The sequence below is a fragment of the Aspergillus fumigatus genome, chromosome 6 (assembly GCF_000002655.1).
Source record: "Aspergillus fumigatus Af293 chromosome 6, whole genome shotgun sequence".
Classification (NCBI taxonomy): Eukaryota; Fungi; Ascomycota; class Eurotiomycetes; order Eurotiales; family Aspergillaceae; genus Aspergillus; species Aspergillus fumigatus.
Window position 1 is genome coordinate 1,863,891 of NC_007199.1, and position 15,452 is coordinate 1,879,342.

At 52.5% G+C, this 15,452-nt stretch overlaps 7 protein-coding genes across 7 annotated transcripts; 5 read left to right on the forward strand and 2 right to left on the reverse strand.

Moving 5' to 3' along the window:
- Window positions 1–960: 960 nt before the first annotated feature.
- Window positions 961–1,113, forward strand: AFUA_6G08030 (uncharacterized protein; the record flags this gene model as incomplete). The annotated part of the gene is made up of 1 exon (XM_745601.1): window positions 961–1,113. The coding sequence occupies one exon, from the start codon at window positions 961–963 to the stop codon at window positions 1,111–1,113; it is 153 nt and encodes a 50-aa protein (XP_750694.1).
- A 533-nt stretch (window positions 1,114–1,646) lies between these two features.
- AFUA_6G08040 (RNP domain protein) lies at window positions 1,647–2,759 on the reverse strand (the record flags this gene model as incomplete). Its single annotated transcript, XM_745602.1, has 1 exon — window positions 1,647–2,759. One exon carries the CDS (start codon window positions 2,757–2,759, stop codon window positions 1,647–1,649), a length of 1,113 nt encoding a protein of 370 aa, XP_750695.1.
- A 1,580-nt stretch (window positions 2,760–4,339) lies between these two features.
- gnd1 (NADP(+)-dependent, decarboxylating phosphogluconate dehydrogenase) lies at window positions 4,340–6,663 on the forward strand. Its single transcript, XM_077805025.1, has 5 exons — window positions 4,340–4,553; window positions 4,826–4,962; window positions 5,024–5,475; window positions 5,533–5,961; window positions 6,019–6,663. The coding sequence occupies exons 1-5, from the start codon at window positions 4,537–4,539 to the stop codon at window positions 6,457–6,459; spliced, it is 1,476 nt and encodes a 491-aa protein (XP_077661158.1). The 5' UTR covers window positions 4,340–4,536; the 3' UTR covers window positions 6,460–6,663.
- A 62-nt stretch (window positions 6,664–6,725) lies between these two features.
- Window positions 6,726–6,956, forward strand: AFUA_6G08060 (uncharacterized protein; the record flags this gene model as incomplete). Its single annotated transcript, XM_745604.1, has 1 exon — window positions 6,726–6,956. One exon carries the CDS (start codon window positions 6,726–6,728, stop codon window positions 6,954–6,956), a length of 231 nt encoding a protein of 76 aa, XP_750697.1.
- A 391-nt stretch (window positions 6,957–7,347) lies between these two features.
- Window positions 7,348–8,300, forward strand: AFUA_6G08070 (anticodon-binding domain-containing protein; the record flags this gene model as incomplete). The annotated part of the gene is made up of 3 exons (XM_745605.1): window positions 7,348–7,481; window positions 7,584–8,067; window positions 8,139–8,300. 3 exons carry the CDS (start codon window positions 7,348–7,350, stop codon window positions 8,298–8,300), a joined length of 780 nt encoding a protein of 259 aa, XP_750698.1.
- A 363-nt stretch (window positions 8,301–8,663) lies between these two features.
- Window positions 8,664–10,992, reverse strand: AFUA_6G08080 (glycoside hydrolase family 15 protein; the record flags this gene model as incomplete). Its single annotated transcript, XM_077805026.1, has 3 exons — window positions 8,664–9,037; window positions 9,101–9,165; window positions 9,231–10,992. The coding sequence occupies 3 exons, from the start codon at window positions 10,990–10,992 to the stop codon at window positions 8,810–8,812; spliced, it is 2,055 nt and encodes a 684-aa protein (XP_077661159.1). The 3' UTR covers window positions 8,664–8,809.
- A 1,837-nt stretch (window positions 10,993–12,829) lies between these two features.
- AFUA_6G08100 (putative nucleotide-sugar transporter) lies at window positions 12,830–15,345 on the forward strand (the record flags this gene model as incomplete). The annotated part of the gene is made up of 2 exons (XM_745607.2): window positions 12,830–13,882; window positions 13,978–15,345. The coding sequence occupies exons 1-2, from the start codon at window positions 13,421–13,423 to the stop codon at window positions 15,343–15,345; spliced, it is 1,830 nt and encodes a 609-aa protein (XP_750700.1). The 5' UTR covers window positions 12,830–13,420.
- Between the last annotated feature and the right edge of the window lie 107 nt (window positions 15,346–15,452).

The window sequence follows — 15,452 nt, forward strand, 5'->3', positions numbered from 1 at the left end:
GCTGAATCGGACCGTTGTCGAGAAATTGAGTCATCGTACAGAAGTAAGTGCACCAGATTGAATGATCGAGCTGAATTGATAGTAGTCAAGGTAGAAGTGACGTAGGGGATGTTCCCTGAAAGGGAAAAGCCTATACACCAAGTCTGCTCTGTGTTTTGAAGTAGCACGAGAAGTAGTCGGTACGAAGCAAATAACATAGCATCCCCTTTTCTTCTGTAAGACATCGGATCATTTTGCAGGTCAAGATCTTCATCAGCTTTCAAACACGTCATGAAAGCAAGTGGATTCCTACACTGAGCCTGCAGTTAGCGCAGCATTTTTGGCACTCTGTCAACACTGTGTGAATTCAAGCCAAGCATTAGGCCCTTAAATGGACATTATACTCGTATCTTCCTACGAGCGAGAAGACCTTTCAGCAACATCAATCTTCCTGGATAGAAATACCCTGGTCCTTCATATGAGTTACGTGCCTCTGCCAATTGTCGATCCTGCACTTACGGGATAAGGCAGTCCCCTGGCCCTCAATAAATGCGGAGGCTGGGCCCAAAGTACTTGGTACCTGGGCAGCCTAACAACTAGCCCGACAGCTTAAGTACCCTCAACCCAATCAGGATCGACTTATCCAACGAATAGCACCCAACTATCTATACATCTCTTCCCGCGCAGAGGAACACGATGCTGTTTGTTCAACAGCCCAGCCACCGACAGTCAATACTTCACAAGGAAATCAACATGGCTGGGCCTGCCACATCCCTTAAAACTACCCGGCTATGCGCGTGGTCCCTCGAAGAATTTTCCATCCCTCTCCCTCCTTTCTTTCTTGTATCTTCTTCTCCTTCACCCCTTACGGAGGATTTCCGTTTCTGAAGGTCTCGTTGACCTTCGTCTGCAGATCTACAATTCCATCTTAGATCTATCTATATATATATATACCACTCCTCCAGGGAGTAAACGAACGAAATGGTCAAAAAAAACATCACCATCGCGATTATCATCATCATCCTCTTCATCATCCTCGCTCTGGCCGGCTTCGGCATCTACGCCATGCAAAACCACGTCCTCTTCTTTAAGAAACGGGCTGTTGATGAGGAGACTGCTGAAGAGGGGGGGTAACCTCTCCTTTCCCTTTGATCATGTTTACCGATTATGTCGACACGATCACGATCACGATCTTCCTCCTATGCTGTGCATGACTTTATGCATTACGATTTGAATACCAATATACTACGCCATGTCTTTATGAATCACGCCGTCTCGCTCGATAACAATGAGAGTCCCCATGTGGACGACTATCAGGCTTGTCACGTCTTTCGCTCGAACACTCTCTATTTTTTGGAAGTGATGGGGCTATGGCGAAGCGAGAAACGAACAAACAACATATTTATACCTTGATCTATGTCGCTGATAGACGTTTGCATCCATCCCCCGCGGATATGGTTTATGCCTGGGTTTTGGGGGTTTGATTGATGCCCAAGTATGGGCAATGGTGCTTGGAGTTGGATATATCATGGAAACCGATTGATTGAAAATACTTGCAACGGTATTACTTGTACTATACTACCTGCGATCAGTACAGATACACAAAATGACATGTCTTACGAATCATTAATAGATAGTATTGATAGACGCAACAGAAAAGATGCTGATCAACCTATGATCTTCAGTCCGCCCCTTGTCTTGCTCGGCTTCTTGACGCCGTCGTGCTTGACCTTTCCCCCGGCTTGTCCTCCGCTGTGACCGCCAGCGTTCTTCTTCCCGGCCTTGGGGTTAGTCGTCGGACGGATCTCCGTGGTGGCCCGTCGCAGCAGAATGGGGTGTGAGCCAATGTACTTGCCCTGCATCTCCCTAGCAGCCGCGAAGTAGTCATCCCCGTTGCTGAAACTGACAAATCCATAACCCTTGCTCTTCTGCGTGCGTTTATCCCGAATGACTCGCGCTTTCTGAACAGATGAATACCTCGAAAACGCTTTCAGCAACGAGTCGTCGGTCACCTCGCCCGCGAGGTTCCCCACGAAGAGTCGGAAATGCGCCGGATCCCATTCTAGCAGAGTCGGATCGGTCCACGTCTGGCCACCGCCGGATCGCACAACGGTCTTGGCATTTTGCTCTGGGTGGCTTGCAGGTGTGGGGGTGCTCGTCGCTGTCGCACTGGTCGGTGTGTTGGTTCCCACGGTAGCACCTGGCATGCCCGTAGCTCCGTCGCGACGGCCTGCTACCTTGCCTCCCGGAGCTTCCTCCTTGTTGGCATAAGCGCTCTGCCACTGCGCAATTTGAGCTTCTGTCTCGGGATCTAGACCCGAGTCATTGCGACCGTAATTCTTCCCCGTCCCTGTAGCGGTGAACGGATTCTGAATGTGAGGCACAGACGGGCCATAGGTGGCGTCACTGTACTGTGAGGAACCGTAATAGGTGGGTCCACCCTGGTAGGTTTGCAGTGTCTGCGAGTAGTAACTACCGTAATTTGCAGCGGCCGGCGCCGAGTAACCTGTTGCAGCAGCTGGCGGCGTCGAGACGGCCGGGCTGCTGGTACGGTAAGGTTGACTGGAAGCTACGGCACGAGGCTGGAACGCTGTGAAGGCATTATAGCCTGTCCCAGAGCCAGCTCCGCCATATCCGCTGCTGGCGGCTGGAGCCGTATATGAGGGCGCCGCCGAATATGCAGGTTGGTAAGACGCGGCGGCTGTACTGGCGGACGGTGGTGGCCGCGCGGGGAGCGAAGATGACGTTTGTTTGAGACCTGGAGGTGGCGGAAAGGACATGATGAACGGAGCGTTCGAAACAAGAGATAACGGTATGGATGGTTTGATTGCGCCGCGTGCAAGAGTAGCAGCAGACACGTACCTTCAGGGCCTGACTGACGAGCAGTCACACGTCAGACGTCACGCCTGAAAAAGGTCCCGAATCGTCAATCTATATTGATTTGATTGAGGCAAGTGGATGATGCACAACCGCAAGCTAGATTCTCGAATTGTATCCTTCAAATTCGCCGTTCACCTGCGTAGAAAGTGATGGAAGATTGGTGGCAGAATCAAAAGGCAAGAGGCAGTCAATGCTTTTGAGCCGAGAGAAAAAAGGATTTAAGGTGTCTTAACGGCCGTACGGATTCAAGGAGAGATTGTCGCGGAAGGCGTCGACAGAAGTGTATGAATCTTGTCCAAGAGGCGATGATTGAATCGCAAGTTCAATCCAGCTTACTGTTCCGTGCTGCGCCAAGAGAAAGAAAACACTGCTGGTTCCTCTGGTCTGCCGTAGGGTCTCCGGACTGCGGCAATTCATTGTTCCCGACGAGCGGCTCAGCCACTGCCTCGATGACTAAGCAGCCCAACGGATTTACCACAGAATGATGCAACCCCCACCCTAAGCTGCTTTGGGCAACGCAATAGCCGACAACGGCGTCATGGGGGACGAGACCGTCTGCATCAGTAATCCATCAGATGTGGTACTGTTGAAATCCCGGTGAGTAAGGAAATTCAATCTTTAAGGCGGTAGTTGGCAATCCTAGCTACTGACAGCTTATCAGATGGGTTCAGGAGTCATGCAACTGCTACTAAAGTGCTAGACCAAATGCGACAAAAGCCCGGAGGAGGATGGTCTAAGGTACTAAATGCAGAGTATAGAGTACAGACGAGAATACCAACGAACGTTCCCTCGGAGATAGTATTAAATGTACAGAGTAGCCATGCTTTAGCAATCACGGCTAGTAATACCTTAATCTTGATAGACGGAGTAATTATTCAACAGGTCATGATCGGAAGTACATGGGCTCCTCCTTTGCTTCACCGAGCATACCTGACTTGGAGGCACTAGCACCACTACCAGGCTAGTCCAGCACATTTTTGGGCTGTCTGCCCCTCCAATGCCCAGCTCCTCTGTGTGCCCCGCCATCAACTACCGTCCTCTCCGAAGTTCCTTGCTCTCTGTTCCTACAATGAGGGGTATTCCTTCAGTATTAAGGAACCTTGTGAGAGGTGTGTAGAGAGTACAGAGTATGCAGTAGCATATCCAGTGTTCTTTAGAATGAAGAATTGCAATTTACCCTGTACTCCGTACAGTTGTCGACAATCCCACCATGCGTGGGATTGATTTATGATCAACTAATCCTGAAGTAATCATCATCCGTAGTTCTCCCTCCCCATGGGTGCTTTCCAGCGTTACTCTATCTCCGTAACTGCAGCTCACCGGACGACTCTGCTCCTCTGTTTCTTCTGGTGCCCCGCCCGTTGTCCACTTCTTGTCCTGTGCAAAGTGTCCCACCATGACGGAAGGTTGCTCCGTCAGCATCCAAGGTCCGTAATTAATTGACTACCGTATGTAGGTACACTTAATCCTTAGTGATAAAATAATAATAATAATAATAATAATCCGGCTCTGACATCTTCTTCTCTCTTCCCTTCTTCTCCTTTTCTTCTCCGTCATCCATTCTATACCCTCATCTTCTCATCATCTTCTATTGGAGCTGTTTCTGTAGATTCCTCATCTACGGTCTATCTCCGTTGAACTTCATCCCACATTAACCCCTCTCTTCAGTCTTACATCATGTCTACCCAAGCTGTGTAAGTACTCTTGAGTTTATCCGCTTCCATCCACTACATCATGACTTCTATCCCCACGGTCTTCAATCCGCTACACGACTTATGCGGCGTTGCTATATCTTGCGCTGGACAAAGCTGGTTTTTCAACCTCCCTATCGTTATACCATGCATTTGCAGCTTTCCCCAAATCATCCCAGTTCTATCGCGACTCTTAACCTGAGAATCTACCAACTGACTTAAAGCGCCCGTTTGGCCGGCATCAATGTCGGCGCACCGGCGCGTCCTTTACCTAGTGCTGATTTCGGTCTCATCGGTCTGGCCGTTATGGGCCAGAACCTGATCCTTAACGTTGCTGATCACGGTTTCACGGTCTGCGCTTACAACCGTACGACCTCCAAGGTCGACCGCTTCCTAGCAAATGAGGCCAAGGGTGAGGCTCTCACTACTAAGTCTGCAATGGAGGGAACACCAAATTAACCGATTTAAACCAGGCAAGTCCATTGTCGGTGCTCACTCCGTCGAGGAATTCTGCGCCAAGCTGAAGCGCCCTCGCCGTATCATGCTGCTGGTTATGGCTGGCAAGCCTGTCGACGACTTCATTGAGTCTCTCCTCCCCCACCTTGAGGAGGGTGACATCATCATCGATGGTGGTAATTCCCACTTCCCCGACAGCAACCGCCGCACCAAGTACCTGAAGGAGAAGGGCATCCGCTTCGTCGGCAGCGGTGTTTCCGGTGGTGAGGAGGGTGCCCGCTACGGTCCCTCTCTGATGCCCGGTGGCAACGAGGAGGCCTGGCCCTTCATCAAGGACATCTTCCAGAGCATTGCCGCCAAGAGCGACGGCGAGGCTTGCTGTGACTGGGTGGGTGACGAGGGCGCTGGTCACTTCGTCAAGATGGTCCACAACGGTATCGAGTACGGTGACATGCAGCTGATCTGCGAGGTAAGACGCGTTCTTGCTCCGATAATCTGCCGCAACAGCCCACTAACATGACAACAGGCTTATGACATCATGAAGCGTGGTCTGGGCATGCCCGTCAACGAGATCGCCGATGTCTTCGCTAAGTGGAACAAGGGTGTGCTGGACTCGTTCCTGATTGAGATCACTCGTGACGTTCTCTACTTCAACGACAACGATGGCACTCCCCTCGTCGAGAAGATCCTTGACAAGGCGGGCCAGAAGGGTACCGGCAAGTGGACCGCCATCAACGCTCTCGACCTTGGCATGCCCGTTACCCTGATCGGTGAGGCCGTCTTCGCCCGTTGCCTGAGCGCCATCAAGGACGAGCGTATCCGTGCCAGCAGCCTCCTCGATGGCCCTACTCCCCAGTTCACCGGGGACAAGCAGGCTTTCATCGACGACCTCGAGCAGGCTCTGTATGCCTCCAAGATCATCTCCTACGCTCAGGGCTTCATGCTCATCCAGGAGGTAAGATGCTGCTCATCTCACTCGGCTGCATGCAATGGCTGACAAATCATGTCTTAGGCTGCTCGCGAGTACGGCTGGAAGCTGAACAAGCCGTCCATTGCCCTCATGTGGCGTGGTGGCTGCATTATCCGTTCCGTCTTCCTCAAGGACATCACCAACGCTTACCGCAACAACCCGGACCTGGAGAACCTCCTGTTCGACGACTTCTTCAAGGCCGCCATCCAGAAGGCTCAGCAGGGCTGGAGAAACGTGGTCAGCAAGGGCGCCCTCTGGGGTATCCCCACTCCCGCCTTCAGCACTGCTCTGAGCTTCTACGACGGATACCGCACCCGAGACCTCCCTGCCAACCTGCTGCAGGCTCAGCGTGACTACTTCGGTGCTCACACCTTCCGCGTCAAGCCCGAGTGCGCCAACGAGAACTACCCCGAGGGCAAGGATATCCACGTCAACTGGACCGGTCGTGGTGGTGACGTGTCCGCCTCCACCTACGTTGTTTAAATTCTGACGGAGACACGACGCACTGCGCTGGACGTAAGACCTCGTTTGCCCTAAGAGGAAAGTGTGACTCGAAAATGCGGTATGGCTTGTCTTATGGCTTTGGGGGCACATAGATGATGATGGTAAAAAATGACTTATATCAATGTACTTAGATGCATGTTTCTTTAATGGTCCTCACGGAAATGGATGAATGTTTTTCCCTGGTCTAGTACAAGGCTCTAGCAGGAGTCAAAAAGTGAACCGAAAGACTCTCAGATGATGTAAAAATGCTTTTGACATCATATTGCTACTGTAGAGAGAAGAAGTTGGTTGGACAGAGGATGCATGACTCGCTCCTCATTGATGCCGCTAGACTCGATTGGGCGGTGATGAGCTGCGCGGCCAGTGCAACGTTGTTCCATCTCCAAAACACCGTGACCTCTCCGTCGACGACATCCTCCGTCTTCCCTCTTCTGAGCCAGCAGCCACGGCCAATCATCCTGTCTGCTTGGCAGTGACTTTTTTTTTTCTTCCTTTCCCATATTGTTGACTTGCTTTATTGCTGTATTGGTTGCATCGATTCGTTTTTGTCGTCGTTGTTCCTTTCTGCCGTCGCTCCTTTGTCAACCTATTTCCACTTCCCGCAACATCCCACTTTGTTGGACCGGGTCGACTTCATCACTTGCGACGAAGGGCTGATTGCGGCGGAGATCCTGAACTTCAAGGGACGACATCCATTGAGTGAGAATTGGGAGCAACTCTCTTTGATCGGCTTTCCGTTTTGTATCGCTGCGGCTCGGTCGGCGCATATCGTCGATACAGCAGCTACCTTGGCTCCAGTTTCCGGAAGACCTAGGGGTATCTGTGGTAGCCTCCTTTCGACTTGCTCTTGTCGAGGGCGGCATTCATATGGCAGAGAACAAGCGCCACGGTGTCGGAGTGAAAGCACCAGCGCAGGGTCCCTCGGGTGCAGCTACGAGTGCGGGAATGGCAGCTGCCATGGTGCCGTTGGAAGTGGCATTGAGCGGCGCAATTGGCGCACGGTGAGTACGATTTTCCTGTGGATGCTCTGGCGCAACTGGAGGCTACACAGCCCTGTTATGGTTCTATAGCTGAGTGTTTCCCGGTGATAGCATTCGCATTAGTACTGCATCCCCCACATCTTCTACGATCGAGGGCACGCTATTCACCGCCTGTCCCATCACAAATCTCGTTGCTATCAATACAGCCGACGGCAAACAGACACAAGCGGGCGATTACCGCATTATCCCCGTATCGCGGATCCAGTCATTCCAGCTCCTGTCTCTTGCTCCAAATGCCAACTCCCCCGAAGGGCCCTCCTTCTCCGATGCCGTACCTCCGGTGCATGCGCTGGACATCCGAGCCTTGAGGGCTCGAGAGGCCAGTGCTATTGCTAAATTGCACGAGAGCGAGGCGCGGCGTGGAAAAGGTGTCACGAAGGAGGCACAGGAGATCTTCGATGCCTTTAGTCGCACAATGCCGGCACGATGGGACGGTCCCAACATTGTCGTGGCGGACGCCGTCACTATTGCGCCTCCTTACCATGTGGACGATTGTCGATCAATCGTGGCCGGTGATACGGCTGCTCTGACCAGAGTGCGCAAAGTGGTACGTACATCGAACCCTTCTGGTCTCGGTTCAGCCCTGGATGCCCAAAGCTAACAGTTGCGGGGTTACAGCTTGAAATGGAGCGCAAGAAGATTGAGCTTCGCAGTGCCAGTACGACGATCGGCACGGCAGGGGCCTTTTCACGCTCTGCATCGGTCAAGGATACCCGGAACTCAGCTACCGCAAGTCCTTCACCGGGGCCTGGTGCTGCTGGACAGAGGAAAGGGGGTTAATGTGGATCTGAAGTTCAGAGGTTCACTCCCTAGGCTTAATCAAAGGCGAAGGTATGTGGGGTGAAACCACCTGTCGCGCCAAAATAGAGCAAGCATGTTGCGGGATGTATAGGGCCTTGACGACAGAATGCGTTCAACCGGACAGATAGAAGGCAGGGATGTGGGGGGAAAAAACGAAATAAGCAACGGACGACAATATACAGTGAAGAAAATCGAATTCGCTGAATGCTGAGCTGTCTCAGTTCCTATGAAGGCAGGGTGGTCGGGGAGGGAATAGGAAGGAAGATGCAAGTGTTCCCGGCTGGTAGACCTGCCCAAAACAAAGTGACTTTATGAAACGAACAATTCAATTGCTCTTAGAGTAAAGAGAAGAGAGAACAATCCTATTTTGCTTCTAGCCTGTGAAAACTAACGAACCTCAAATCAACCTGCGGAGCGTCTAATAATGATGAATGCTCGTCCAAATCGTACGCAACCAACACCAGCCTCTGGCAACCACAAATTAAAAACTATGAAGAATTCGGCTCATCTTGATCCCGACCCAGCCTCTCGAGATTGAGCGCCGCACTGACACACGCCAAATGGCTGAACGCCTGCGGGGTATTCCCCATCTGCTCGCCGGAGATGGCGACCTCCTCGGAGAACATGCCCAGGTGGTTCGAGTAGGAGAGGATATTGTCGAAGTGCGCGAGGGCGAGTTTCCAGAGGTTGGGGATGGGCACGTTGTATTTGGCGGCCTGGTTTGGTCCCCTCTTCTTAGTAGCTGATCAGGGGGGGAATGATAAGACAGTAAAACCTACGCGGGCCATGGCTTCAACGAGCCAGAATGTGACCATGATGAAGGCGCCTTCGCGGCCGCCAACGCCTTGTTATGTTTTTGTTAGTTGAGGGGTTAAGGATGAGAGAGGGCGGAGGAATTGGAAGGGTTACCGTCGCGAGCTTTCTCGTGGTCGTAGCGAAAGACCATCTTTGCGCTGGAGAGGCCCTGCTCGTTGGGATTCTGGAGGATTTTCTGCAGGGTGCTGATGAAGCGAGGGTCGTTGGGCGCGCAGAAGAAGACGAGCGGGGCGATCATGACGGCGGCGTCGAGGACGTCGCGGCTCTCGTAGCTCTGGGTGAAGTGGCCGCGGTCAAAGTTGTAGCCGCGCTCCATGATCTCGTCGTAGAGCTCGTCGCGGACGTGGATCCATCTGAGGCGGTCCGGGCAGGGGAGGCTGGAGCGCTTCTCGCAGAGGCGCACGCCGCGGTCCAGCGCCACCCAGAGCATGATCTTGGAGTAGAGGAAGTTCTGGATCTGGCCGCGGGACTCCCAGATTGACATGTCCTTTTCGTGGCGCACCTCGGCCACGTAGTTGACCATGCGCCGGATCGCGAGCCACTGGTCGTAGGTGATTGGGTTGCCGTGCTTGTCGTACAGGTAGATGCTGTCCAGCAGTTCGCCGTAGATGTCCAGCTGTGTGTGGAAGACGGCCGCGTTGCCGATGCGCACGGGCTTGCTGCACTTGTACCCTTCCAGATGGCTCAGCTCCACCTCGGGGATCTCGTACTCGCCGCGGATGGTGAACATGAGCGGCAGGAAGGGACGTTTCGAGCCCGGCCCGGCCTCCTGCTGCGCGTGCGGGAAGATCCGGTCGAAGATGAAGTTCACGTACGCCTCCGCCTCCTCGCTGTAGCCCATCTTGAGGAAGACGTAGAGGGTGAACGCCGTGTCCCGGACCCAGGAGTACCGGTAGTCCCAGTTGCGGCTGCCGCCCACGTTCTCCGGCAAGGAAAATGTGGGCGCCGCCACGATGGCGCCCGTAGGCTTGTACGTCAATAACTTCAGAATGAGCAGGCTCCTCTCCACGATTTCCCGGTAGTGCCCGCGGAAGGTGCACTGGCGGGTCCACCCGGTCCAGTAGTCGAACGTCTCCTCTTCCATTTTGTCCAGGTAGGATTCCATCATGGCGTCGCTGGGCAGGATCTTCTCGGGGCTGTGGATGATGAAGGTCATGCTCTGGCCCTGTGACAGTCTGATCCGAGCAATCACGCCGCGGCCCTGCATGCCTGGCCTGTCCTCGACGCTGAACTTCACCTGGGGAAATCCCACCTTCTCGAGCTGCTTGGAATGGGCGAAGATCTCCAGTTGGAGCTTCTCTGTGTCACTCTCGAAGTGGACCGTCTGGAGTTGATGCTTGCTCAGATCGTTGCTGAGCTTGCACCGGGTGGCGTGGGGATCCCGGGCGTAGTTGAACGCAGGGAAGATCTCCACTTGCAAGTCCATATCTCCCCGGCTGCAGTCCAGCTTCCTGACCACGCCGGAGTGCCGCAACCCGGACTTGAACCGGTTGACCCCGTGCTCGTTGCAGGGACAATACCCGGACAAGATCCTGGCTGACTGGGCGGTCTTCTTGGGGGACACGGGGAAGTAGTCCAGCAAAGTCACCACGCCATCCTCGTTGGTCCATCGGGTCTCAAGCATATTGGAGTACGGCAGGTACCGCTGCTTACTGAGGACATTGGGGGCAGACGCATGCGGGCAGGCGCTGAAGTAGCCCCCTTTCTTGGTGTCTAGCAAGCGGCAGAAGATGCTCGGAGAGTCAAAGACAGGCCAGCACATGTAATCAAGGCTGCCCTGTTTGCTCACAAGGGCACAGGTGTGCATGTCCCCGATGAGCCCATAGTCTTCTATGGCATTGTAGGTAGTGGCCATGACGATGATCAGAGAGGCGGGTGTGTCCTCAGAGATCACGGACGTGGTGGATGATAATGGTGTGTCTCTTGAGGATCAAATTCAGCTACTGCGTGTCTGCAATGACTGGAGCTGCTAGACATCACAGAGGATGGAAGAAGCTGATGAGGGGCCCGTATAGGGCTAACCCGTCTCGTAATATCCATCTCAGGATTATTTCATCCCTTGCTCTTCTGGACAAAGTAACGACATGATGATGATTATGATGATGACGACGGCGGTCATGATCGTGATAGCTTCTGCTTTCTGCTATTGGAGACTGTACTATTGAAGGAGAGATCCTGGCCATGGGAAGCTCCAGGGAAGCTGCCGCGACAGAGATGATGGAATTGAACCATCACAGTGAACGATTCGAAAGCATCGAATAATATGCACATCCGAAGCTCATTGAGTTTCATCCAGTATTTGATGGACCATACATCCCCAGTTGGAGGTTGTTTATTTGGGCTGGAAGAGTCCAGCCTGGGAGATAGATATCGGGGGTTTCTATGGAGGATACCTAGAGTACGAGTACATACACTTTCGACTTGCCAAGAATAATGATTTCCTGCTGCTCCCGTGACTTCTCACCGTCTCTTCTCTTCCATTTCTGTGTGCATGCAAGTCCCTCTTAGTCCATCTCATCCTGGTAATTAAAGATGAGTTCTATCTTCAATCAGGGTGCAATGTCATCAAGGTTGTCAAAGACCTGTATAATCCCTGCCTCTAGCGCAGCCGGTGATATCATGCCCTTCATCATCATTGCTCAAGTTGTAGGGCTTCTTCGGTTTACGGGAGTACCTAGGTATGGAGCATCGGCCTCGGACATGGCATCCACCAATTGTGGCTGAGAAGAAGTCCAATGAACGCACCGGAATCAATATCAATCTTGACCGCAAGTTTATTATTAATAATCAGTTGAGACATTCTTATGGTGAGGTAAATAGATGAAAAATTCGCTGGGTTCTATTCAATTAACGAGATCCTAGATATCCAAAGCCTGGTCTGGAAGACTGGATTGTCTTTCAGCTTTTCAGATCCTTTCTTCCTATATGCATCAAGGACGCACCGTCAGGGTAGTAAGGCTCGTGAAGAATGACAAGGATACTTAACCCCGGATCGTCCGGAAGGGACCAACAGTGAAGGATGACCCTACGAGATTTCCATCCACAAGGCACAGCTTCATGCATTACCAGAGATTTCGGGGGGCCCTCCAGGGAGGTTAAAGGAAATCTAGGGTCAGCCGGACCCAACTACTAGACTCTTCCTAGGCAAGACTAACAGGACTAACAGGACTAGCAGGGGGGCTAAAGCAGCCAAGAGTCAGTTCTTCATTAACGAGGTATCACAAGCAGAGGAGAGTCAAGGCCCACTACAGAGTATTATTCTTATGACTGTCTTTCCTCCAGTCAGTATCAAAATATACCTGTTTTGTGAAGAGTTCTTGCTATAGTCATACTCTGTAGATCATGCCAGATTAGTTAACTTTAGCTCAGACAATCAATGATGGCTATGGATCATGGATGTCATCATCGTTATGGTTACCTAGTTATGGTCTGTGGAGGATGTCCGGGCCCAGGTACCATTAATATGCGATCATCAGCCAAAAGTTACCTGACCCCTCACTCCTCCTTCAACTTTGGGTCTGAGGCCTGTTGTCTGTTGATCAACGCACACGACTTCGTTGATATTGCAGAGTGATATCAATAATCAATCTGTGCCGAAGTTTGAGTAAACTAGACTGGATTAACTAACAAGTAATTGGGCAGATGACTGTAAACTAAAGAACCAAGTTAACTAGCAAACATAGATCTAACTATCGATCTCGACTTGGGTACCTGAGCATCTCACTCTTCCTCCTCTTTTGATCCTCGTAAGTTTCCTTATTTCCCTCATCCCAATCTATCGCGCCCTTGCATCAAGTCGGGGCGGTGTCTTTCTTCCCTTCCTCATTTCTCGTATCTACGACAAGAAGTTTGCCTACCTGCAATCTCTCTCATTTTTACCCCTTTCGTCTTTCCTTTCCTTTTTGTTTTCTTTCTTCCCTTGCCTCCGTCTTGCTCCTCCTGTGAGCAATCCTACTGTCTGTATTATCATTCATTCTGCCATACGGAAAACGGTCGATATCCCTGCAAACTCCCACGAGACCTGTCAGATCAATTGATCTTCGGCTCTGCATTCCTTTAGTATCCTTATCAATTCCCCTCGAGCTCTCCAGCTGTGATCTCATTCAATCCGACTGTCATCCACTGGGGCAAATCTTTGCGTTTGTCGATTTCTCAATCGCTGATGGATTCCACTGCGCCCTAGCAGATCCGTCTTTTCCCTCCCTCGCTGTGTCTCTCTTTTCCCCCCTTTCCCTTGTTTATCCTCCTGTCTCCCGTTTTACCTCTACATATACCCTTACAAAATGGGGCTATCGCCGGCTGGAAGTCACCATCGACGTCGAAGCTCCGTCCTCACCGGCGCAGGTCCCTCATCGCTGGCCGCCCCGACCGAACAGAGGGAAGATCATTCGAGAGCCATTGGCGAGGTGGTCAACTACAAGCGCGACGAACAGAAACCCTTGACGGCCGATGACGCAGACGTCTCCGATCTATCCTCAATCGCAGAAAGTGTGGAGATGGATTATGTGAGCTCTGACGATGATCTCCACGATGATGAAGAAACCGGTCTCACCGCGAAACAACGACGTCAGAGACGCCGACGGAGGAAACAACGGAGGCAATTGGATGCTCGCATAGCTGATGTCAAGTCCTCCCGATACGATGTCCTCTCGATGGGTTTGGCAGATCGGAACGTCGTCAAGAGACTGCTCGTCAATGCGTGTCTCATCCTCTTGTGGTACTTCTTTTCCTTGTCGATCTCCGTTGTAAGTGATTCATCATCCCGGACCCCGGTCGTGCGCGGGGAGAAGCCGACTCGAGACTGTGCATACTGACTCTTTTTTTCCTCGGGTCAAACTAGTACAACAAATGGATGTTCTCAGAAGACCGCGTTGTGTTTCCTTTTCCTCTCTTTACGACGAGCTTGCATATGCTCGTGCAGTTCAGTCTCGCGTCCGTCATTCTTTGGTTGATTCCAGCCCTGCGCCCGCGACACCGTTCATCCGCCTCGTCCGGTTCACCGTTCAGAAACAGTCATGATGCCTCCGAATCGACTCCCATTCTCACCAAACTCTTCTACCTCACCCGACTCGTTCCCTGCGGTGCAGCGACGTCCCTCGACATCGGGCTGGGCAATATGTCCCTCAAGTTTATTTCCCTCACCTTCCTCACTATGTGCAAATCCTCCGCTCTTGCCTTCGTCCTTCTCTTCGCTTTCATTTTCCGATTGGAGACGCCCTCCGTCAAATTGATCTTTATCATAGCCACCATGACCGTCGGCGTGGTCATGATGGTCGCCGGAGAAACAGCCTTCAATGCTGTCGGCTTCGCTCTAGTCATCGCCTCCGCCTTCTTTTCGGGTTTCCGCTGGGGACTGACTCAGATTCTACTCCTGAGGCATCCGGCAACATCCAACCCCTTCTCCACCCTCTTCTTCCTCACTCCTGTCATGTTTGTCTCGCTGATTATCATCTCTCTGACTGTTGAAGGCCCTGTCAAGATCGCCGACGGCTTTGCTGCTCTGTCAGGCACTCATGGCGGCGTCTTTGCCGTCTTCCTGCTAATCTTCCCCGGTGTGCTGGCCTTTTGCATGATCTCCGCTGAGTTCGCTCTGCTTAAACGCTCCTCCGTCGTCACACTAAGTATCTGCGGCATATTCAAGGAAGTCATTACGATCAGTGCCGCAGGCGTCGTGTTCCATGACCAATTGACCGCGATCAATATCGCGGGCTTGCTTATTACCATTGCCAGTATTGGTTGCTACAACTACATGAAGATTTCCAAGATGCGTTCCGAGGCACGACGAGGCACCTGGGAGCGCAGCCCGAACCTGGACTCGGAAAGTGACGACTCCGGTCGTGCTCGGTCCCGTTCGCGTGGAACGTATCACAGAATTAACGATCCGGAGACCAGCATGGTCACTCCAGTGTCGCACGTGCCGACAAGTGACATTCCCGCTCCTGTCGATGGGTTGATTGGCGACCGGCGCTCGTTCCAAGTGAGGGCCAGCGGGGCCAGTAGCAACATCCATGGACTCACAATTTCCACGGGGAATCTCAGCGATAGCGACACGCGTCCGTTCTCCCCACGCCTGGCCGGTCCCTCTCCGCTCAAGTCCGCACCGCCAGTAGTCCTGACCGCTGACTCTCAATTTTCGCCCCGGGTGGGACGAGGCCCCAGCGCTGGAGGTCATCTGCAGCCGTCCGCCGACCGGGCAGTGTCAGGATAAAGACCTTGACCAGGAGCGACTTGGATAGTACCACGCTTCCATCGAAGCCACTGGTTTGGTTTCATGTCCGTGTTCTCGGCTTCTGCCTGTGTCCAAGGCGGATCCTG

Bases quoted from the DNA above. Each gene is read 5' to 3' on its own strand.
- gnd1 (XM_077805025.1), top strand. The intron at 4,963-5,023 runs GTGAGGCTCTCA...GATTTAAACCAG, and splicing joins CCTAGCAAATGAGGCCAAGG to GCAAGTCCATTGTCGGTGCT. The intron at 5,962-6,018 runs GTAAGATGCTGC...ATCATGTCTTAG, and splicing joins GCTTCATGCTCATCCAGGAG to GCTGCTCGCGAGTACGGCTG.